The sequence below is a fragment of the Mastigoproctus giganteus genome, chromosome 4, assembly GCF_048544385.1.
Source record: "Mastigoproctus giganteus isolate SK-2022 chromosome 4, ASM4854438v1, whole genome shotgun sequence".
NCBI lineage: Eukaryota > Metazoa > Arthropoda > Arachnida > Uropygi > Thelyphonidae > Mastigoproctus > Mastigoproctus giganteus.
In genome coordinates, this window is record NC_143578.1 from 57,306,958 (window position 1) to 57,331,515 (window position 24,558).

Genomic DNA, 24,558 nt, shown 5'->3' on the forward strand with positions numbered 1-24,558 from the left:
AGAAAATGAAGAATAAAAAATGCCCAAAGGTGAAGATGAAATTACTGTAGAGTTGTTAAAATTAGGAGGAAGAGACATGACACAGAAACTGGCAAGACTCTTCACAAAATACCTTAAGAACGGTATGATGCCTAAGGAGTGGAATAATGCAATCATAATTTTGCTGCACAAGAAAGGAGATAAATCAGAAATTGAAAATTGTAGACCAATTAACTTGTCAAACATCTACAAGTTGTTCACAAGGGTCATTATTAACCAATTAGAAAGAATACTTGATGAGAATCAACCAAAAGAGCAAGCTGGCTTTAGAACAGGATTCTCAACTATGAATCACCTTCATGTAATGTCACAGGTAATGGAGAAAGCCAATGAATATAAAATGCCATTATGCTTGGCATTTGTGGGTTATGAAAAGGCATTTGACTCTATACAGCATAAGACAATGTTTTGGGCAGTAGAAAGACAAGACATGGACAACCCATACGTTATGATTTTGAAGAAAATATATGAGAACGCTACCTCCTTTATTAGACTAGACAAAAACAGTAGCAAATTTAAAATTGAGAAAGGAGTTCGACAATGAGACACAATATCTCCGAAGTTGTTTACTGCTGCCCTTGAAGAAGCTTTCAGAAGATTGGACTGATTGCAGAAAGGAGTCAATGTGAATGGAGAGTACCTAAACCATTTATGATTTGCAGATGACATTGTGATCATAAGTCATGATCTGAAGAATTAGAGGGAAATCATAATCAATTATGCAGAGTTAGAAAGGATTTTGGACTAAAGATGAATATGGTTAAAACAAAAGTAATGATGAACAAGTATGCCACAGGAAGGGATGTAATCGTCGAAGGAGCAGAAATTGAAAACGTGGATTCATATACTTATCTTGGACAAGTCATTAGCTGTAATAATAGTAAATGGCTGGAAGTCAAGAGAAGAATACATTCGGATGAAAAGCATTCAGGAAATATAGTCACATACTGAGGAGTAATATCCCAATTTGTCTGAAATATAAAATAACAAACCATTGTATATGCCCACCATGACTTATGGAATTGAAACTTGGGCACTCAACAAAAGAATGGAAGAGAAGCTGAAAGCTACATGCAAAGAATGGAACAAATTATTAGGAACTAATAATTTGTTTTAATTAAGCTCTTTTGGAACAAATTATCAGACTGTTGGATAAGAAGAGAAACACATGGATTATGCAGCAAACACAAATAAAGGACATTCTTACCAAAACTAAAGAACTGAAATGGACTTAGGCAGGATGCATAGCTCAAAAACATGATGACAGATGGACTAAGAAAATAACAGAATGGAAATAAATAAGAGGAAATAAAGGAAAACCTTGAAGACAACAACAGAGATGGACAGATGAAAATCAAGAGTTCGCGGGCAGTAAATGGATGGCCATTGCACAAACAGAAGGGACTGGAAAGTTGCTGGAGAGGCCTTCATCCTGCTGATGATGACAAAAGCTATAGAGCTTTATTAAATTTTCTATAAAATTATAATCTTAGTAATTAATTGATAGGAAGATAACTATATTTAATTTCACTTCAGTTAATCACAGAAAAAGAAAAAAAATTAAATTAACTTTAAGAAAAGAAATAGAATGCCTTGAACTGTAATTCATTGCATACATTACTTAACTTTTATGTATGCTGTTTACGGTTTGTTATTGTTTGTTATTTGGTTTTTTAGGAGCATTAGCAACTAAGGCCATATTGCTCCGGGATATGCGGTGGTCATTCCCTGACCTTTCCGCATCCTCCGTATTTGGTGGTGACGGGCTCGAACCCCGGTCTAATCAAGAAACGTGTGCTACGCACTGCTGCTCCTTCCCACCTGGCTACGGAGGCGCCGCGCTGTTTACGGTGTTTAATGAATAGTTTAGCTGCTGGAATGAGTACAGAGAAGAGCAATGAAATTTCTGAGGTGAACAAAGGGGTGCTCCTACCCAAAAAGGCTTCATTTCTGTATATTGCAGTGTCTGGAGACTAGACACCTGCAGGGTGATCTGATTGAGGTGTATAAGGCCTTGAATGGTTTTAGCAAGCTCAGTGCTGGTGGAATTCTTCCTCTTGCTCAGATTACACACTTGAGGGGATATAAATTCAAATTGATGAAAGACAGTTATAGAATAGATGTGTGAAAATTTGCCTTTAATCAGCGGGTGGTGACTTGCTTGTTGTGAAAGTCAATAGCTTAAATAAATTAAAGGAAGAACTAGACAAACACTGTTGGAGGGAACAGATAGGTCAAATAGAAAGTTTTTTTTTTTTTTTTTGGCTGATCCTGTATAAGCTTGCCCATTTGCATCATATGCCATTACTAATGCTAATTGTTACTGTGTGCCGACATGCCTGAAATGTAATGCACTGCTTATATTAACTAACTTGTTTTTTTTATCTTTTATTGATAATTAATCAAAAATATATTCAAAAAGGAAAAGAATACTCTGTATGTTATATTACATTTGTCCTTGGGAAACTCTTGCATGTTACAGCCCATCTAAAAATCTGTTACCAGCCAAATTTAGTAAATTGTTAATTACAAATTATGCTTAATATTTGTATATGTACAATGATTATTCATATCATTTTATGGTTTTTACTAAAACTATTCAAATACAAATAACACTAAAAGAAATTCACTCACTGTATCTTGCTTACACCTTGGAGTCAGCTCTGCTGGTTGAAATTTTTGATCACTGTGCACACAGATTAGTTTAGAGCTCCATTCTTGTTTCACGAAGTGGTAACATTTGAGGTTGAACTTTTTTGTGAGTATAGTGATTCCAAACCAATGGGTCACTTATAAGCTTGCTGTTCACTTCAGTAATAAATAATTATCTAATAAATCATTATACATGATAATTATTTATTTAACAAAAAATAATTATCATGTCTAACAAAATCCATGAGGAATAGTCAAAGTTTGAACCAGGTGGGAAAATTGACAAGTACTCGGATTGCTGTAAATTAACTGATACCGTGGAAGCTCTTTATAACAACCCTCTTTTTAACATTTCATATGTTATAATGCCTGTGTGGTTGGTCCTGTCCAATTTCTCATTTACCTAATGCTGCTTTATGAACAAACAATATAATGGCCGTTTTCTCATTCCCCTGGGGGGTCGTTATATAGCACTTCAACTGCCTATCATCTTGAAGAAGAGTATATAGATAAAACTACTAAAGCTGAGTGAAGATAAGGTTCCAGGAGGGGATGATATATATCCTGTTATAATAGAAAGGGCATTGTGTGAGTGCATCATCCCAATTGGGGATGATAATGAGATTACCATCAGATTCCAGGATGATCCCCATGGACTAGAGAAGCACTGTCTTCCCAGTCCACAAAGCAGATGCAAAAAATGTGATGGGAAACTACAGACCAGTGAGTTTGACTTCAGTGGTGGGAAAGATTATAGTGTGTGGTTATGGATACAATACAGGTCCATATAAACAGGAATGGTGTCTTTAATGGATCACAGCATGGATTTATGTAGGAACCCATCTAGTTAATTATTATGAAAAAGTTATAAAACAGATGCAAGAAACAATTCTGAAATTATTTATTTTGACTTCAGCAAAGTTTTTGTTATGGTTCTCCATGAAGGCAGTTATATAACAGCCTTTCATGGGAAGTTACTCAGGGATCACTGTTGGGGCAACTTCTGTTTCCCACCTTCCTTAATAATATTACTGAGGGAGTGTAGAACGAGTTAGTATTAATAGTGGCAAATGATGCAAGAAAGCAGTTTATACAGCAAACATTGTCAAAGTTTGCTGCTGATGATTTAAAGGTAGGAACGGTGGTTAATGGCCAACACCAGGCCATTTTGTTCCAAAGTGACTTAGACTGGTTGCACAAATATTCTGAAAAGTGACAACTACAGTTTAATGCTTCTAAATGTAAGGTTTTGCACTTGGGACACAGAAATCCAGGAGTTACTTATTAGCTAGAAGAAGTAGAGTTAAAGATTGTCCAGGATAAAAAAGACTTAGGGGTTACCATTCAGTCAGACATGATACTTTCCATGCAGTATAAACAAGTTAGGAAGGAATACGGATCTATATATTTGTAATATATGGACCCTTCATAAGTAGGGAAAAGGATATCATTGTCTCTCCATATAAAATGATGGTGGAGCTGCATTTTAGATGCAGTATAAAAAAGTGGCTACGAGGGCACATTGATCTATAATCTGTAATACTGTTCATAGAACCTTCACAATCGTCTTTCCATATCATTGTTTCTCCATATGGCTATGAAAGCACATTGATTTATATATATCTTTCATATATAGAACCTTCACAAGTAGAGAAAAGGATATCATTGTCTCTCCATATAAAGCAATAGTTGGGCTGCATTTGGAATGCTGTGTTGAGGTCTGGAGGCTACATTTGGAGAAACACACAGCACTTCTAGAAAGGGTGGTTGGGAGTGCTAATCGATATCCATATGAAGGACAATAAAAGCTAATTGATATCCATATGAAAAACAGTGTAAAAGGTGTAGAACTGCAAATTTTAGTGTGAGTGATAAAGAATTTTTTTGGCAGGTACAGAAAAAGTTCCCTTCCTTGCTTCATTTAGCCATTGTAATACTAATGCTAAAACTGATAAACTTAATATATAATATATTAAGGGTATAATGTTATGTGGGAGTAGAAGTGTCTAAACGAACACAGCCCTCATAGAAATTCATTCATGAGAACAGTTTTAACAGACAAAGATGTTACAAATGATCCTGTGTGGAAGTGGAGTGGGGGGGGATTGACCTGATGTTACAGGAACTGCTTTGCTCTCTTCTTCTGAAGCTAAATTGAAATAAAAGGGGAATAATTTTAATGCAGTATTAAATATGAGTCAAGAATTAATTTATCTAACATTAGAATCAACTATTATAATCATTATTCTACAGGATGGGGTTATTTTGTTCACTTGTTCTGAGGTTAACAGGATAGGATAGAAAGGACTGTATTAATGAAATATGAAAGAAGGAATTAGTTTAACACTAGAATCATCAACTTTAGTGATTGTGCTGTGGATAGAGTGGGGGGGAATATCTTTGTCATCTACTACATACAGATGATAGTGATATTGTATATTATAGTAAATTTCAGCCCTTCCTCATTGCAGTGGGCCTACAACTACAGCCCCCTCCAAATGGGCCCAAGAAAGGAGGCCTAAGCATATATATGTATGTATATAACCTGAGCACAGTGTTAACTAACCCCTCATATGGAGGTCTAAAATGCTAATGGAACTGATATTTGAGTCACGTGTGAACTGGTGTGCAGAATTTGAGCAAAATCTTACATCTTTACACTCATAGTCATGTTAGCAATCCTGAGTGTATTCTTTGTGAGATAAGAATTAAATTTTGTTTATAAATGTTTTAATATTCTGGAGAAAGCCATCCAGGTATGAACCAACATAGACAAGGGTAATAGTAATGCGATTCCAGCTTTCAAAGGAAGGCCAAGTTTTTGCGATACCAGACAGTACTAGAATACTAGATGATAACTGATTTCATCATTTAGTATGACACACTACCTTCTCTGGTAGATGTCTTATTGTGCAACCAGATTTGAATTTCCTTTCATTTCTATTGTGACATACAAGGGATGTCAATCCAGGTTGCAGTGGGCATAATTGCAAGATGCTTCTACATTCTTTACATTAGCATTAGCATTAGCAAAGGCACATGATGCAAGAAAGCAAGCTTATATAGCATCAGTCAAAAAAAAAAAAAAAAACACGCTCCCATTTCACCCCTCCGTTCGTTCCAAGTACCTGTCCAGCTCAGCCTTAAATTTATTTAAGCTATCAACTTCTACAACGACAGTTGGAAGTTTGTTCCAGCAATCAACTACCCGCTGGCTAAAGGCAAACTTCCGCACATCTATCCTACAACCGTCTTTCCTTAATTTGAATTTATGCCCTCTCAGGTGATTATTCTGAGCAAGAGGAAGAATCCCATCAACATTGAGCATGCTCAAACCATTCAAGGCTTTATACACCTCAATCAGATCACCTCGCAGGTGCCTAGTCTCCAGACACTGTAATTTGCAAAACTTAAGCCTTTCTTTGTAAGAGCAACCCTTTGTTCCATTCACTAATCTTGTTGCCCTTCTCTGTACTCATTCCAACAGCTCTACATCCTTCGTAAAATTAGGCCTCCAGACCTGTATACAGGACTCAAGATGTGGCGTGACCATTGCCTTATACAAGGGGATAATCACCTCCTTATCCCTACTAGAAAAATTTCTGTATATCATTGACAAGACACCATGAGCTACTCTTGCAGACTGCCTGCACTGCTCAGAAAACTTCATATCTGCCTGCACAATTACCTCCAAGTCCTTTTCATTCTCTACTACTGTCAGTGTGGTACCACAGAGTTGATACTTTACTCTGGGATTACTGCTTCCCATATGTAGTACTTTACATTTGTCAATGTTAAACTTCATTTGCTTCCTCTCAGCCCATCTGCTAAACTTTTCCAGATCCTGTTACATTTACTGGTATGACTAAGAAATTGTATACACACGGATGGCTTGCTATGGTCATGGATGACCTGACCTGATTCAAATTTTAATGGTTCATTGAAAACACTTAATACCTAGACATCTATATAATATATACATGAAATCAAAACAGTGATAAAAATTATATTTATTGTTAAATATGTTTTTATGTTATATGCAATCAACAAAATTTTAAATACCATTCTTATACATTTCTTTTCAGTTGATTCCAAGCAAATTGACAAACAGAAACAGATTCCAGATAATATTCTACAAGGTTTAAAAGATTTAGGGTTGTTTGGTTCCCAAGTGCCTGAGCAATATCGTAAGACAGTATTTCATATACTTTCTAGAAATATCCATTTTTCAAATGTGACCAGTTAAAAATACAAATACTTTTTGGCCTTTTTTTACTCTCAATGTCTTAATCTTAATCATTCTTGTTTAGAAAGCGAGTTGTTGTTTGTACTCATAATTGTTGTGTTTTCCCATATACAGTGCACATTCACATTCTGAAATTTACTTACCAGAACCATTGCACTTTTTACATATGGCATTATTATGCAAGTTTCTCCAAAGGAAAATTATGTCATTCCCTTGAATAGGGCTGACTGTCATCATGGAGCAATGTACAGTTAATTCTGTTATAACGTGCATTTTGGCAATGCGAATTTGCTCAAACGCAACTGATATATTACGGAACAATGTGGGTATAACGTGATTTTCGCATTGGCTCATGCACGATTTCGTCTTCAAGTAACATCAGGTGAATGCAAAACCCGGCAGCAAGCTGAACATAGCGACCTGAGCAGCAATACATACAAGTTTACGAAGCTTAAAAAATGTCAAATATGTGAGAACCATATTTTCCATTTACTGTAGTTGTATTGGTTGGAGACACACTGTTGTTTCACTGTATTCACAAGATATTGTAGGCCAACTCATGTTTTCAGGAGAAAACATGAGTCAAACACAACTTTCGTGAGGCGTGATAGTGTGAGCAGAGGAATATATTTCTGGAGGTCACTACCATAAAACAATAAAAACAATTTGCAGTTCCTGGGTTATTGGGCTTTTCTGTTAGTGCAATCTAATTATAAATGGGCAGTAAACTTGATCTTATTGCATTTGTAATAATACCGATAGCTGGAATTGTGTGGATTTTCACATTATTATGGTGAAATGTGTTTCCCCTTCCATGAAATCTTCAATCTCATAAAAAAAACAAATAAATTTTCAGAATCTTCTCTTCATTCCTATTTTTTAAACTCCCTGTTTTTAACTTGCAAAATTGTTATTGCATATCTCATTTTTGCAATTTGTGTGTGCCGTGTTCTTCATTATTGATTGCTAATCTTTTTTACTGTTTTAAATTTTACAATACAAAAAAAAGTCAGTGAACAGAAATATCAATTAGTATGTATATATTACAGTGATATATTTACTGTAATATTTATTTATTTATTATAAATTTAATATGTTTAAACCTGTGTTAGCAATTTTATTGGGTTTCTAACTTTTTTTTAGTGTTTTACTTACCACACTGAACATTTTTTTTTTTTTTTTTTTTTTTTTTTTGAGTGCTCTGCCCCATCCCCATTTTTCCCATAAGCCCTGTTGTTTTTAATGCGTGAAATGCCATAGCATGGAAATTTTTAGGAACACGTGTACTGCGTTATAGCAGAACTGACTGTACATGATTACACACATTTTGAGATCAATCTCTTGCATTGTCACAAAAAAATTCACCTCCTGTTTTTAACTGTTGCAGTTTTTTATCAGCTGCAATAAAACAGCAATGATGTTGATGTGCCCTCTGGGTACAAAAATAAAAAATATATATATTTGATGTTAAAAAATTTTGGCAACAAAGATATATTTTGTATAGAAACAGATTTTATTATACAGCAGAAGCCTTAACTGACTCATCAAATTAACCAATGCTCTCCGTCATCCCTCTTTAAAACGTGCTGTTTGATGCGTACAGCACACTGCAGTGTGCTGTGGGCACTAGTTTGGTATGTTTGCAGCATAGTGCTGTACACCATGCTTGCCTGTTGAGTTGTGTGTTGCCCAAAAGATAAGTTGTGTTTGCACTAGTAAAATTATTGTAATTATAATATATAATTTAATTAAATATTACATTAATCTAGAAGAATTTTGCAATCAGTTTGTTTCATAGTGTGATCAGATTCCCACTCTACTTTAAAGAAACCAAAATTATAGATAGTAAACAATGCATTAATGCTTCAGTTTATGCAAGAGGGACAACACAGAACTCCAGTCACTGGACTCATAAAAGTGGCATCAAAGAAAAGGCTTCTGTCAAAAGGTTTGATGGTGCAGAAAGTTTTGTAGCAAGTGTTAGATGGCTTGGATTTTAGAAACAGTGTCATGATATTAATGTATTGAGTGTTAGCATGGAGAGATTATCTGCTACCCAGTCCACTGCTCAAAATTTACAGAAAAAGTATGGTTATTTATCGACAATTACAGATATTTATCAACAGAGAAAAATTGATTGGAGAACGGCTCTACAATATGGATGAAACAGGTTGAAATGATAAGATGTTACCTTCAAAAATAATGGTATAAAAGCAGAGTTTGCTGCACCAGAATACAAAAAATTCAGGGAGACAATCATAATAGCTACCTGCAGCAATGCAACTGGAACTCAAATTGCTTTTTTAGGTAATACTAAAAATTTGTCTGAAAATTGCATAATGGAGTTCATGAGTTGCATGCATCAGATAAATCAAAATACCAATACTATGTATTTAAGAAAAATCTGCTCCCTTGCATTGCAAAACAATGCTCTTCTGATTCATAACACATGTGAGTAATGTCACACACATATTTGATTAGGCCTGACGTAGCCTAGTGGTCAGGAGCGAGAGTGCATAGCACGCGTTCCTTGAGTGGACCGGGGTTCAAGCCCGTGACTACTAAATACGAATAATATTTGTATTGACGATTTATTGTGAACTCTACTGACTTGGTTGTCGTGCCGGAGTATAAACAGAAAATTTATTTATTTATTATTTATTATTAAAAAATAAGATATTTTATTAGCAGACCCTCCATTTAAAAAATTTTACATTTTGAACCCTGCTGATCATAAAGTTCAGGATGAAGTATGAAATAATTTAAAGATAAAGTATTTTTTTTATATGTATAAAACTTGGTGAATATATCAAAAAATGGGCTGAATGTTTCAGTTAATTCAATTTATGGAATGAATGCTTTTAAAAAGTATCCATTCCGTAAATAAGATGCATGTGAAATATGTGTAAAACTATTATTTATATGCAATATCAGTGTGACTTACTTATTATTTAGTCAGTTTTCTTTGTTTAAAAATTTCAGGTTTAAAACCCTTGTTTTCAGTTAGATTTTTCAGTTAGATTTAGGGTTTAAAACTTTTTTTTGTTGTTGTTCTGGTGGTGGCCATTAGCACTTTGTCATAATGGTTTAGGGTGATTGGACACTGCCAATATATATGACTGCACGGACTCACATGCGACTTATATGATGCAACTCTCCTTGAAATTGACGAGCAAACTGCATATGCAGAAGAGGAAAACAATTCTGAAGTGGCTAACACTGAAGTGCCACCAAAACAATTTTCAACAGAAGAACTGGAGAAAGTTTTTTGGGGGGTTTACATGGCCTGCAAGGCAATTACGAATGGAGATTCAAATGTTGAACATACCATCAAGATATGGCAAATTTTACAAGATGGGATTCAATGCTACAAAGACTTGTATGCCGAGAAAAAGAAGAGATGGCTTCACCAGACTTCATTATTGAAATACCTAAATAAATAACTGCTTTTTAAAAGCTTTTTTTCTCATCTCTCATGATGTTACCTTTTCATTAATAAAATTTTTGCAATATTTTTTTTTTATTTAAAATTCTTTTAATTGGCTATCAAGTGCAAATTGTTTAAAGATTTATTATAATTTGTTTATAGACTTTTCTCTGGTACAAATTCAATTAAAACCCATTATAATTATACCTCAATCAGCACGGTTTCACATAACAGAATAGTTTCGGTACCAGTTATCAGGGCTATGTGGGGTATTGCTGTATATGTGTATATACAGGCGGGACTCGATTAACGCGATTAATTCGTCCCACGAGCGCAAAACGGAAAAGCATTCGTTAATCGAATATAATAACCAATAGGAAAAATTATAATTGGTCCTTGACCTTCTGGAATGTCCATAAAGAATTTTAAAAATACCTTTTAAATAACTTTTTAACTGTATATAATGAAAATAATTATGGAATTAAATGTTTATTGCATAAAACAGCAGTTCTTAAACTGTACGCCACGGAATATTTAAAATTTTCGAGGGAAACACAGCGATACTCGACATCTGTCGGACACAACGCGAACTACTAGCTCGAGGTAGTTCACAGTTGCAGCATTTCTTATTAAGTTGTTTGGACCTAACTACTAAACGAAACTGTTAGGTATTTCTTTTGGTCTGGGTGCGCCTTGAAAAAATTACTGAGACATTAAAGGCGCCGTGAACTGAGAAACTTTGGGAACCTCTGACATAAAATACACAATGAAGAAATGACTGTTGCGGAAATATTTGAACAGTGTTGACTTTCTCTTTTCATTAGTCAATTTCCGATAGCCGACAACAATCTTCTCTGGACCCTGGCGAAATAAATATCGCAGAGAACATCAAACCTTTTGTTTGAGGTTCTATGCGATACGAAAGATTTCATCTAATTCTTTGACCATTATCTCCTTTGCAGCAACATTTTCATCTGGCTCATTTAAAAATTTGAATTTTTAAATGCAAGTCTGCATTGACTTTATTAGCAGGAGACCAACTTGTCTTCTTCCTATGGTTGATGGAACACACCAAGGCGGGCAGCAGGCAAACGTTTGTTTATTGACCGTACGACTCGCGGTAAGCTTAGCGTGCGATTCAAATCTTTTTCAACTATCGCATAAAAAAATAAAGATCGCGTTAACTGGAAATTTGCATCGTGTAAAGTGAAAAGTTGTATCATTTTTCAAATAGCGTTAACTGAATATCGTGTTAATCGAACTCGCTTTATGCGAGGCTGTATATATATATATATATATATATATATATATATATATATATATATATAGCAGGTCCCCATTATAATGCAGTTCGCTTTACACTGATTCACTATAACGCTGTTCTTGTATTATAGCCCGCTGTCACAGATCACTATAACGCTCTTTTACAGATTGCATTTTTGGTATATTTAACAAAATCGTTTCATTTGATGGAGTTGATAGCTTGAAAATGAATAGCAAAACAAAATTAAAACGTTTCTCACGCCGACTTGAGAAATTTTCCCACGCTCAGTGAAATTTTCTCGCACGCTAATTTAATTGCAGTACAATGACTTGTTACGTAGTTCCGAGATCAACATTTTAAAAATAATCAAGTATATTGCTTTTAATATTTGTGTTATATACATTTATCCGAAGTCTAGTCATCACTCAGTACAGTATTAGACATCGTACGTAACAGACAGTTTACTTGAACATTGTATCGTAATTAATGTAACCAACGCAGTTACATTTTCTAAGAGTTAATAATGGCCGATAAGAATGAAAAAGCAACAACGTCTGAGCGCAGTACGAAGACTATAAATGTAAGAAAAAGACTGAATTTAAAAATTAAATTAGATGTTTTGAAGCGAATCGATTCCGGTCAAAGACAAGCGGATGTGTGCCATAATTTAGGACTTGCAAGTTTAACTGTAAGAACAATTATAAAAAAAAGTAAAGAATTAATTTTAGCAGCGGGAAAGATAGCTGTTCCACTGCAAGCAACTAGGGCTAGGCCAGCTATTAGGATTGAAATGGAAAGACTAACTAATTTTATTGAAGATAATATCTTAAAATTATTGAAGAGGGATATTATGTGTTATACTTCTCAACAAGTTTTTAACATAGATGAAGCAGGACTTTTGTGGAAACGAATACCTAAAAGAAGTTTCATATTGAAAGAAGAAAAAACATGCCAGTTTTCAAAGCGGCGAAGGATCGGTTGACTTTATTGTTGGGTGGTAACACTGCAGGGGATTTAAAATTAATATCCCTTTTAGTTTATTTGGAAGATGGCCAAAGTTCAACCCAAAATCGACACATTTTTCATGATTAAATTCATTAATTAAATTAAATCAATTTATATCGATTAAATTCATGATTTTAAGTGGAATTTTAAGTTAAATTTTGATACGTAAGTAGTTACCACATAATTATATACATATGTAATGCAGAATATTTTATATATACAAATATTTGAATATTAAATATTTTGACCGATATTTGTGCATCTTTTCACTACTGTTTATTATTGATTAGGAAATATCCTATGGCACCGACCACAACTCACAAATACATACATTACCTTATGGGAATGCGCCACTCGCTTACCTCTGATTCACTTAGTGCTCTATTTTTACGGAACGAATTATTAGCGTTAAGCGAGGGTCACCTGTATATCAAATATATTAATAGCAGATGCCAATTTTTTTAGCATGATTATAGTAGGTATCGTTGTAATTATTGTTGTATCTTTTAATTAATTATTGCATTTATTAGTTAATCCTTTTTACCCGTTCTTAAGGATTGAACGAGAAAAATATAAATATATATTTATATAATTTTTAATTATTTTAAATACTTCTGAATATTTTAACAATATTTTTATTTATTTATTTTCTTTAATTTTGATATTCTTCACATTTAATTATTATTATTCTTATTATTGAATTAAAGATTTATACAGTGCCATATTATTGTCCCTTCTTTAATATGCTGGCTTTTCTGTAGCACCTGTTAGTTAAACATAAAAAAATTTTTGGGCACAGTTGTTCTGTTCTAGTTTTGCATTGCAGGTCCATCCTCCGAAGAGTCTTCTGTTTTTTTTTTTGTTTTTTTTTATGTGAATCCCAAACACGAGAGGTATTAGAACCTATAGTACTTAGTACTGTGCTTGGGTTGGAGGTTGAGAAGACGAAAGAAGATATTTGTTGACATTGGACTTCAACTTCTGTAGATTGTAATTTTCAGGAAATACGTATGAAGGAAGGTTGTTCTAGAAAACGGCAGTTGAATGAATAAATGAGGAAGATGAAAAGTTGGTTCTGTGGGTTTGAAGTTGGACAGTAAATGGATGTTGGCTGGTGGCGGCACGTGTTCGGACTGTTTTGAAAGAGAGAGCGGGAATTATAGAAGCCAATTCAGAAGAACAGTGCCCATGGAAGTATCTGTAGAAGAGGCATGCAGCAGAAACAGTACGTCTATGAGAAAGCGAGTAGAGAGACTCTGTTAGAGATGAATCATTAATTAACCTAACTGCCCTCTTCTGAATGGAATCAAGAAGCCTGAGAGAGGTTTTGGGGGCACTAGCCCAGATGTGGGAACAATATTCCATGTCAGGGCGGATTTGTGATTTATACAGAGTGAGCAGCTGTTTGGAAGAAAAGTAACGGCGAGAGCGAAAGAGAAAACCAAGTTTTTTAGATGCAGAGGAAGCAATATTTGTAATGTGCTTGTGCCAAGAGAGATTAGAAGTCAGGGTAATCCCCAAAAGAGATATATCATTTTGCCTAGAAATCAGAGTGTCACTATAGATAAGCATAGGAGCAGAAGAATCCTTTTTGCGAGATATAAGACAAGACTGAGTTTTAGAAGGGTTGAAATCAACTAAGTTGTCTTTGCCCCACTGAAGAATTACCTGAAGATCGGCATTTAAGGAATTGATAGCAGATTTTCGAGAAGTTGAAGCTGATTGAGCAGGACAAGATTTCTCAAAATGGAAAGTGGAATACAATGTGCTATCATCGGCAAAACTATGGATAGGATTTCCAGTCAAGGGAAGAAGGCCATTAATATACAAGAGGAAAGAGTGGGGGAAAGAACTGAACCTTGGGGGACACCAGCATTAGTGGAGAAGTTAGAAGACAGAGAGCCATCTACCATCACCCTCAGTGAGCGATCAGACAGAAAACTGGATAACCAATTACTAAAAACAGTTGGCAAACCTGACCACTCAGCCACTGACCGCTCGGCTACTTTTATGCCAAACACGATCAAAAGCCTTTGAGATGTCAAGAGCAACTACTTGTGTTTCACCCATTTCCATTGAATTAGTCCATAAATGGGTAACATAAGCCAGAATATCACCAGTGGATCGACACTGACTGAATCCATACTGGCGATCGTTGATCAGATGGAAGGTTTCTAGGTAGTAATTTAAGAGTTGGTGGTTAATTGATTTCTCCATTACTTTAGAAAGAGTAGAAGTAATTGCAATGGGACGATAATTTGGATGGGAGGGATTTGTCATCACCCTTTTTAGGAACTGGCTGGATATGAGCAAATTTCCAAGCAGAAGGAAAAACACCTTTGGAATAAGAAAGTGAAAAAAGGCGGCAAAGAATAGGAGTAAGTTCAGGAGTGCAGGTTTTGAGAACAAGTGGAGAAATACCATCAGGACCTGGAGCTTTCTTAGCATCAAGATTCATCAAAATCCTTTTGATATCCTTTTGACGGAAGACCACAGGAGGCATTGAATGGAGCGTGTTGGGAATGGTGGGAGGTGTTTTACCAAGATCATTAATACATGAGCTGGAAGAAAAATGGGATGCTAGCAGGTCAGCTTTATCCTTGGCTGAAGTGACAACAGAACCATCTGGTTTGGACAGAGGTGGGAGCAAAGATGGGCAAAAGTTGCGGCCAATAGCTTTGGCAAGAGACCAGAATGCTCGGCTACCATTACGGCAAGAAGCAAGTTTTCTACTCTTAGCCTGTTCAAACTCTAGTTTGGACTGATTAATAACTGCTTTACAATTGTTGCGAACTTTGGTGTAGGCAGAAAATTACACTGAAGAATTAGAAACAAGCCAATTACGATATGCAACATTCTTCTCTTGAACAGCCTTAGCACATTTATTGGAAAACCAAGGTTTAGATAAAGGACGAGGTTTTAAAGTGGAGTGTGGGATAAAGGATTCCATTCCTGCAAGAATAATTTCACTGACACGATCTGAGCAAACATTGATATCAGAAGTTTTGAAACAGTAATCCGACCAAGGAAAAGAAGAAAAGAAGTCTCGCAGGTCATCCCGTTTTGCATTCTTGTAATGCCAAACAACACGAGGTTGGGAATAGCCATGAGATAAAGGTTCCATTGGAGAAGAGATAATCACTAAGTTGTGATCTGAAGTGCCTAAAGGACCTCTCACTTCGACCGTGTACTTAGAAGGGTTGTTTGTGAGAAAAAGATCAAGCGTATTGGCTGTATGATTAGGATTGTCCAGTATTCTTGTAGATAAATGAACAATCTGTGCTAGGTCATTAGTAATTGCAAAAGCCTCAGCATCTCGATCTGCTGGGTCGGTGTGACTAGAAAATGGAAGCCAGCTGGAGTTGTAAACATTAAAATCACCAAGGAAAATTACCTCACTGTTTGGAAAGTTGGACTGGAGAAAGTCAAGTTGCAAAGAGAGGAAGTCAAAGAGCTCCAAGTGATTAGTGGAGTTGGGAGAACGGTAGAGACAACAGATGAATTTGACACAATGAGGTAGAGAGATTTTAAGCCAGAGGAGATTGCAAATTACCAAGTCTCTGACAGGAAATATCGGAATGGACATATGCACGAGTACCACCTTTGAGGCGAAAGGAATCATACAGCGAATAATTTGGGCATCTGAGATGAGCAGTAGTTGAATCAACCGATAACTGAGATTCTGTCAGAAAAAGTATATGGGGTTTGGCAGACTGCAAGTGGAAATGGACATCGTTGAGATTAGAATTGAGACCACGTATATTTGTGAAATGAATTAGGAAGTGCTTGGGAGGTTTAGATCTTTTCGCAGATAAGCTTGCTCTATTAGTTTAACAAATCATGGTGTATTCAATGGTAAGAAAAAGTGGGTGGGACATGCTGTATGAAGTAATGAAATTTTTGGATATGGCGTACACATGGTAAGAATATACCCAGATCCTTGACATAACGTGGCCTTGACAATGCTCCCCGCATACACACTAGTCGGACTCCCTCCAGTCACTATCTGGCAGAGTAGAGGTAGCAAGATTATACACTAGCTGATCCGGAAGCCTCCTAGAGAGTTACCAATAGGTTCGGTCCAGTGTACTAACTAGCGGCCAGCCTGTGAACATCGTTTTAGAGCTGTACCCTCGAAATGTAGGGAATATTGGATCTCGCCATGACGTTCATCATAACCTCAAAAGTCATCAATCGTACTGCATGATGGAAGAGATCGGGAAGGGTTGACCGGAACTTAGCTCTAGAGACTAAACATGGGTTCCACCGCTTCAAGCCTCCAATAAGCAAAGTGGTGGTATTTCACTGGTTGATGAGAGTCATCTACCATCTAGTACTGCCTGGTAACATAGAGGGACGACGTTCCTCCATGTGGTGTGGGCGCCACACCTCGACCCCTGCTTACGTTGGTTCACACCTGGGTGGTCACCCACCATGTACTTGTGCATGGAGGTTATACCCAGGATTACTAACAGTCCCACCATCGTGAAGGTGCAAGGAGGATTTGGCTGTCACAGACCGTCCAGACTTCTCCGAAATTGGGTCCACTTGACTTGAGTGTCACCCAGATATCAGTTCCATCAGCGTTTTAGACTCCCAGGTAGCAAATACAGCTTGTCTGGCATATCTGAGAGAATGTCTGTGACAACCTCAAGGACTGTTACTTAGTACTAAATTCCTGGTGTTCTTTATAAGATGTTTCTTGGGTGGAACTGTGATGTCACTCTGATGAAAGTAACAATGTAAAGGTAGGTTGCAATTCTGAATATCCAGTTACTCTGAAAATGGAAATATGTAAATATTTCTGAAACTTTCAGCAAGAGTTATTATTGCTTCTTTGTAACAACATAGTGTAATATGTGTTCCTTAGTGTTAATACTATGCATGAACTTCTCTTTGGCATGATGAAACACACTCAATTTCTTCTGTTGCACAATTCAATAGTAGCAATCATATGAGATTTTACAGAAAAAAGGTTTCCTCCCAAATTACAAAAAAAAAGCATGATTAATAAAGGATGTATTTTGGTATAGAAAAATGCTCCTTGTTTGGCTTTTCCTGTATATTAAAGACATCATCATCAAAATACTTGATAACACAGGTTACAATCTTGGTCATTGTGCACCTTCTGAAAATAGTTTTGCATAAAAAAAAAGGAAGAATACAAAACAATAGTACTATATCCTGTAACATATTTCAAGTTTCATCAGATCAGAATATGGCACGTGTTGTAATTCTGCAAATTTAATATTACTAATAATAGTGGCAAATGAGGTAAGAAAGCAAGCTATACAACATTGGCTGGTGGGGGGGACATCCCATTTTACCTTTCCATCCTCCAATAGTTTGTCTAATTCTTCCTTAAATGTATTCAAAATATCCATTTCCGCAACAATGGATAGAAGCTTGTTCCAGCAATTAACCACTCGTTGACTAAAGAGAAAACTTCCGCACATCTATTGAGCAGAAGTTTTCCTTACAGCATAGTCATCATATGCATAGTCTGAGCAAGAGGAAGAATCACATCAACATTGAGTTTGCTCAAGCCGTTCAAAGCCTTGAATACCTCATCAGATCACCTCGCAGGTGCCTAGTCTCCAGACACTGCAGTTTGCAGAACTTAAGCCTTTCTTAGTAAGAGCACCCCTTTTGTTCCCCTCACCAATCTCTGAAAACTTCGTATCTGACTACACAATTACCCCCATGTCTTTTTCATTTTCCACTACCCTGAGTGTAGTACCACAGTTGGTACGTTACTTTGTGGTTACTGCTACCCATATGCAGTACTTTTCATTTGTCAATATTGAACCTCAGTTGCCACCTCTCAGCCCATCTGCCCTACCTTTCTAGATCCTGGTGCAGCCACATACCGTTGTTATTGTCATTAAAAACCTGCCAACCTTGCATCTGCAAACTTGGACATTAAGCCTGTTATACCTTCATCAATATCATTGATAAATATAGAAAATAATATTAGTTGTTTTTTATATTTATCGAATAACATTAATCCATGTATATAGAATAACATTAGTCCACGAAGGGCAACCATTGATTACCACTCTGTCTTCTCCTACTCGACCATCTCTTTATCCATAGCATTAACTTTCCCTTAATGCTACAATGCAGAAATTTGTGCAGCAGTCTTTTATGTGCAACAGTATTAAAGACTTTCCCGAAATACAAGTATATGATATCAAAATTATTTTTTGCATCAGGTTCTGGTTTATACTCCAACACGACTAACAGGTCAGTGGAGTTTACAATAAATCAATCAATGCAAATGTTAATCGCATTTAGTAGTCACGGGCTTGAACCTGGTCCACTCAAACAGTGTGTGCTATTGTACTGCACTGCTGACCACTCGGCTACATTCCTTTGTCACTACATTACTGTATCCAATCAAATTGATCAGACAAGATCTCCCCATAACAAACAAATGCTGTGACTGCAAATGTATCCCCAATTCACAAATCGTGTCACCCTTTGTGAATTGGGGATACATTTGCATGTCTCCAGTCCATGTGGACGTCTCCAAGGATGCTCTCATAATTCTGGCTAAGGGTTTGCTTATTTTCTTTGCTGCCTTATTTAATATGATTGGGTAGATCCCATCCACCCCAGGTACTTTTTTTTATGTTTAACTTCAACAGTTTCTCTTCCACTTTCCTCTTAGTTATCACAAGATCTTTCAGCTCTTGTGATAACTTCTGGCATCCTCCTCCCTAAAGAATTCCTCATATGTGAATGTAGATGCAAAATACCTATTTAGCTTCTCAGCAACTTGAGCAGAATCATCAACAGTTAAATCATGGAATCATCAATAGTTAAATATGATTCAATCCCTTCCTTCTACTGTTAATATAAGTAAAGAAGCCTTTTCTACTTTTCTTGGCATTCTTTACCAGTGACTTCTCATAATCTGCCTTGGCTTGCATAACCTCCTTTGTGACTTGATTGCAGACCAGTTTTTATCTACCATAGGCTTCTATATCACCTGATAATTTGTATACATCAATGCATTTTTCTTCTTTGCCATGTATCTCATTAGATCATCTACATCCATTTAGGTCTAAGTCTTGACTTAAATGGATGCAAGTTCCAGTTTGAGAAACCTTGCCCTGTAAAAGCACTTCGACTTCTTTAATATCTGTCACTAATTCCTTAAATGCTGATTTCTTTGTAATTCTCCAATTGGACAAGGGTAACTTTGTTAATTTCAGTCCTTTTAAAATTCAGTTCCTGTCTTTTATCTTGCAAAGAAGAGTCTACTGCTCCTATACTTATCTTCAATGACATGTAGATCTCTATTAAGGATTATCATAACTTCTAATCTCTCTTACTAATAAGCGCATCACAAATATTGCTTCCTCAGTGTCTAAAAAACTGAATTTTCTCTTGCGCTCTTGTATTACTTTTCTTTTAAACAACTACTTGCTCTGTATAAATTTCAAATATGCCCTACTAGAGAATATTGTTCCCACATCTGTGGTGGTGCCTCCAAAACCTCTCAAGATTCTAGACTTCATTTAATAGTGAACTGTCAGGTTAATTAATGATCTGTCTCTTACAAAGTCTCTCCACTCTCTGTCTCGTAGATATTCTGTTTCTGCTGCATGCCTTTTTATAGATACTTCCATGTGTACTGTTCTGATTCGACGTCTGTTATTCCTCCATTCTCTTCCAAACCAATTCAAACATATGCTACAATCAGTTAGCATCCATTTGCTGACCAACCCTAAACTCAAACAACTTTTCTTCTTCTTTGTTTATCCCTTCAACTTTTGTTTTCTGGGATAACTTTGCTTCTCGTGTATTTCCTGAAAATTACAATCTACAGAAATTCAAGTCTAATGCTGACAAGTATCTTCTGTCTTCTGAACCGTCAATCCATTCATGGTATTTAGTAATATAGGTTCTGTTACCTTTCTTGTTTCCAATTTTCATTAAAAAAAAAATCTATTTTAATGAATATAACTTGAATAAATCATAATTAATTAAAATTTTGGACATTAATAGTTTTCATTTAGATCATTTTGAGTATGTTACATCATTTCATGTGGCAGTTCATTCCCATCTGAACAGTTAAATATGTTGAGAGTCTTATCTTTTGATAACTGCTAACTCTAGTCGCTCACAAAGTATTAATAAAATTTTGATATAAAAAAACAAAATTTAAAATTTGTGAAGTTATATCATTGAGAGATTAATAAAATAATAGTTAAATAATTGTAAGTAATAAATTCTTTTGGCTGATGAAAACAACTAGTTTAAACTGTAATTTAAAAAAATCCCATTTTTGTACTGAGTACTTCCTCACATATTCAATAAAAATCCATATTTTCTTTAATATATCAGCTTGTATATTTTTGATAGATGGGCTTGACCTTACTGCTACAGAATTTGCTAAAATTGCAGAAATAGTTGGCTGTGATTTTTCTGTACAAGCTACCCTTAGTGCACAAGCTATGGCAATTCAGGTAATTAAATGCATAAAATAAAATAAAAATTATTGGTTTATAAATAACATTAATAATTATATACAGTACAGAAAAAGAGACAGAGGGAGTGTGTGATATGGTTAAAAACTGTTAAACATTCTAAAAATGAAGGTTTAGTTAATTTTTTCAGCTTGGTCAACATTAGTTTAAATTTTAGTATAACTAGAATGAATATATATATATATGTATATAACTTACTTTCCAATGCATGATAGAATTTTTTGCATAAAAATTTGAGTATAGAATGATGTGTATGGGAATGGGATAAAGCAACATAAAAATATGTACAAAGTATTGTACATATTTGTTTATGTTGCTTTAGCACTTTCTCATTTTAAATACTATTTACAAAGTATTTAAATGAGTTTCTCTTTCTAATATATTGTATGTAGCACTTGGCAATCTTCCTTTGTAAAAGTTTTATGTTTAACATGAGTTTCTATTTCTAACATACATAGTGCCCTAAAATTAGCTGATCATTTGAGGGCTTTATAATTTTTTTAATTAGGAACACATACAACACTTTATATTGGTCCTTGAGGTTGTTGCAGACATTCTCTCAGATATGCCAGATAAGCTGTACTTGCTACCCGGGAGTCTAAAACGCTGATGGAACTGATATTCGGGTCACTCCCAAGTCAAGTGGACACAATTTCGGCGAAGACTGGGCGGTCTGTGACAGCCAAATCCTCTGCTTGCACCTTCACAATGGTGGGTGTTAGTCGATGTTAGTAATCCTGGGTATAACCCCATGCGCAAGCACACTGTGGGTGACTACCCAGGTGTGAACCAACATAAGCAGGGGTATAGGTGTGGTGCCCACACCACATGGAGCAATGCCACCCCTCTGTGTTACCAGGCAATATTAGGTGGTAGATGACTCTCATCAACCTGTGCAAGACCACTACTTTGCTTATTGGAGGCTTGAAGTGGTGAAATCCATGTTTAGTCTCCAGAGCTCAGTTCCGGATAACCCTTCCCCACTTCTTCCATCATGCAGTATGACTGATGTCTTTTGAGGTTATGATGGACATCATGGTGAGACCCAAACTTTCTTACATTTTGAGGGTACAGCTCTAAAACAGTATTCACAGGCCTGCTGCTAGTTAGTACACCGGACCGAACCTATTGGTAACTCTCTAGCAGGCTTCCAGATCAGCTAGTGTATAATCTTACTACCTCTACTCTGCCAGATAGTGACTGGTAATTTGATAATTTGGAATCTCTTCTTTTCGCTCTTCTCTGGCTTGAAATCTCTCTACTTCATTGTGTCAAATTCATCTGTTGTCTCTACCGTTCTCCCAACTCCACTAATCACTTGGAGCTCTTTGCAACTTGACTTTCTCCAGTCCAACTTTCCTAAGAGTGAGGTAATTTTCCTTGGTGATTTTAATATTCACAACTCCAGCTGGCTTTCGTTTTCTAGTCACACCGACCCAGCTGGTCGAGATGCCGAGGCTTTTGCAATTACTAATGGCCTCGCAGAGATTGTTAATTTACCTACCAGAATACCGGACAATCCTAACCATACAGCCAACATGCTTAATCTTTTTATCACAAACAACCCCGGTAAGTACCCAGTTGAAGTGAGTGGGCCTTTAGGCACTTCAGGTCACAACTTGGTGATTGTTTCTTCTCCAATGGAGCCTTTATCTCATGACTATTCCCAACCCAACCTCGTGTTGTTTGGCATTACAACAAAATCAAAATGGGATGACCTGCGAAATTTCTTTTCCTTGGTCGGATTACTGTTTCAAAACTTCTGATGTCAACGTTTGCTGATATTGTGTCAGTGAAATTATTCTTATAGGAATGGAATCCTTTATTCCAAACTCCACTTTAAAATCTTGTCCTTTATCTAAACCTTGATTTTTGAATAAATGTGCTATGGCTGTTCAAGAGAAGAACGTTGCATGTCGTAAGTGGCTTGTTTCCAATTCTTTAGTTTCATTTTCTGCCTACACCAAAGCTCGCAACAATTGTAAAGCAATTATTAATGAGTCCAAACTAGATTTTGAACAGGCTAAGAGTAGAAAACTTGCTTCTTGCCCTAATGGTAGCCGAGCATTCTGGTCTCTTGCCAAAGCTACCGGCCACAACCTTTGCCCATCTCTGCTCCCACCTTTGTCAAAACTAAATGCTTCTATTGTCACTACAGCCAAGGAAAAAGCTGACCTGCTAGCATCCCATTTTTCTTCCAATTCATATATTAATGATCTTGGTAAAACACCTCCCACCATTCCCAGCACGCTCCATTCAAATGCCTCCTGTGGACTTCCGTCAAAAGGATGTCAGAAGGATTTTGACGAAACTTGATGCTCAGTAAGCTCTAGATCCTGATGGTATTTCTCCACTTGTTCTCAAAACCTGTGCTCCTGAACTTACTCCTGTTCTTTGCTGCCTTTTTTCACTTTCTTATTCAAAGGTGTTTTTCCTTCTGCTTGGAAATTTTCTCATATCCAGCCAGTTCTAAAAAGGGTGACAAATCCCTCCCATATAATTATCATTCCATTGCAATTACTTGTACTCTTTCTAAAGTAATGGAGAAATCAATTAACCACCAACTCTTAAACTACCTAAAAACCTTCTGTCTGATCAATGAGCACCACTATGGATTCTGTAAGTGTCGATCCAGTGGTGGTATTCTGGCTTATGTTACCCATTTATGGACAAATTCAGTGGAAAGGTTCGGTGAAACATAGGTAGTTGCTCTTGACATATCAAAGGCTTTCAGTTCTGTTTGACATAAAGATCTTCTAAACAAGCTTCCATCTTATGGTTTGCCAACTGTTTTTTGTAATTGGTTATCCAGTTTTCTCTCTGATCGCTCACTTAGGGTGATCGTAGATGGCTCTCTGTCTTCCAACTTCTCCACTAATGCTGGTGTCCCCCAAGGTTCAGTTCTTTCCCCCACTCTTTCCTCTTGTATATTAATGACCTTGTTCCATTGACTGGAAATCCTATCCATAGTTTTGCCAATGATAGAACATTGCATTCCACTTTTTAGTTTGAGAAACTTTGCCCTGCTTACTCAGCTTCAACTTCTGAAATATCTGCTACCAATTCCTTAAATGCCGATCTCCAGATAATTCTCCAGTGGGGCAAAGACAACTTAGTTGATTTCAATCATTCTAAAACTCAGTCTTGTCTTATATCTCGCAAAAAGGGTTCTTCTGCTCCTGTGCTTATCTTTGGTGACACTTGATTTCTAGGCAAGATGATATATCTCTTTTGGGGATTACCCTGACTTCTAATCTCTCTCTCTTGGCACAAGCAGATTACAAATATTGCTGCCTCTGCATCTAAAAACTTGGTTTTCTCTTTTGCTCTCAGTGTTACTTTTCTTCTAAACAGCTGTTCACTCTGTACAAATCGCAAATCCACCCTACCATGGAATATTGTTCATGCATCTGGGGTGGTGTTCCCA

At 36.2% G+C, this 24,558-nt stretch overlaps 1 protein-coding gene across 1 annotated transcript in view; it reads left to right on the forward strand.

Annotated features, from left to right (window-relative positions):
- Nucleotides 1-24,558, forward strand: part of LOC150086747 (complex I assembly factor ACAD9, mitochondrial-like) — a 216,665-nt gene that overhangs the window by 11,214 nt on the left and 180,893 nt on the right. The window contains exons 3-4 of the mRNA XM_090371556.1: nt 6,777-6,878; nt 21,007-21,110. Coding sequence (XP_090227682.1) covers nt 6,777-6,878; nt 21,007-21,110 — 206 coding nt within the window. The remainder of the gene's footprint in view (nt 1-6,776; nt 6,879-21,006; nt 21,111-24,558) is intronic.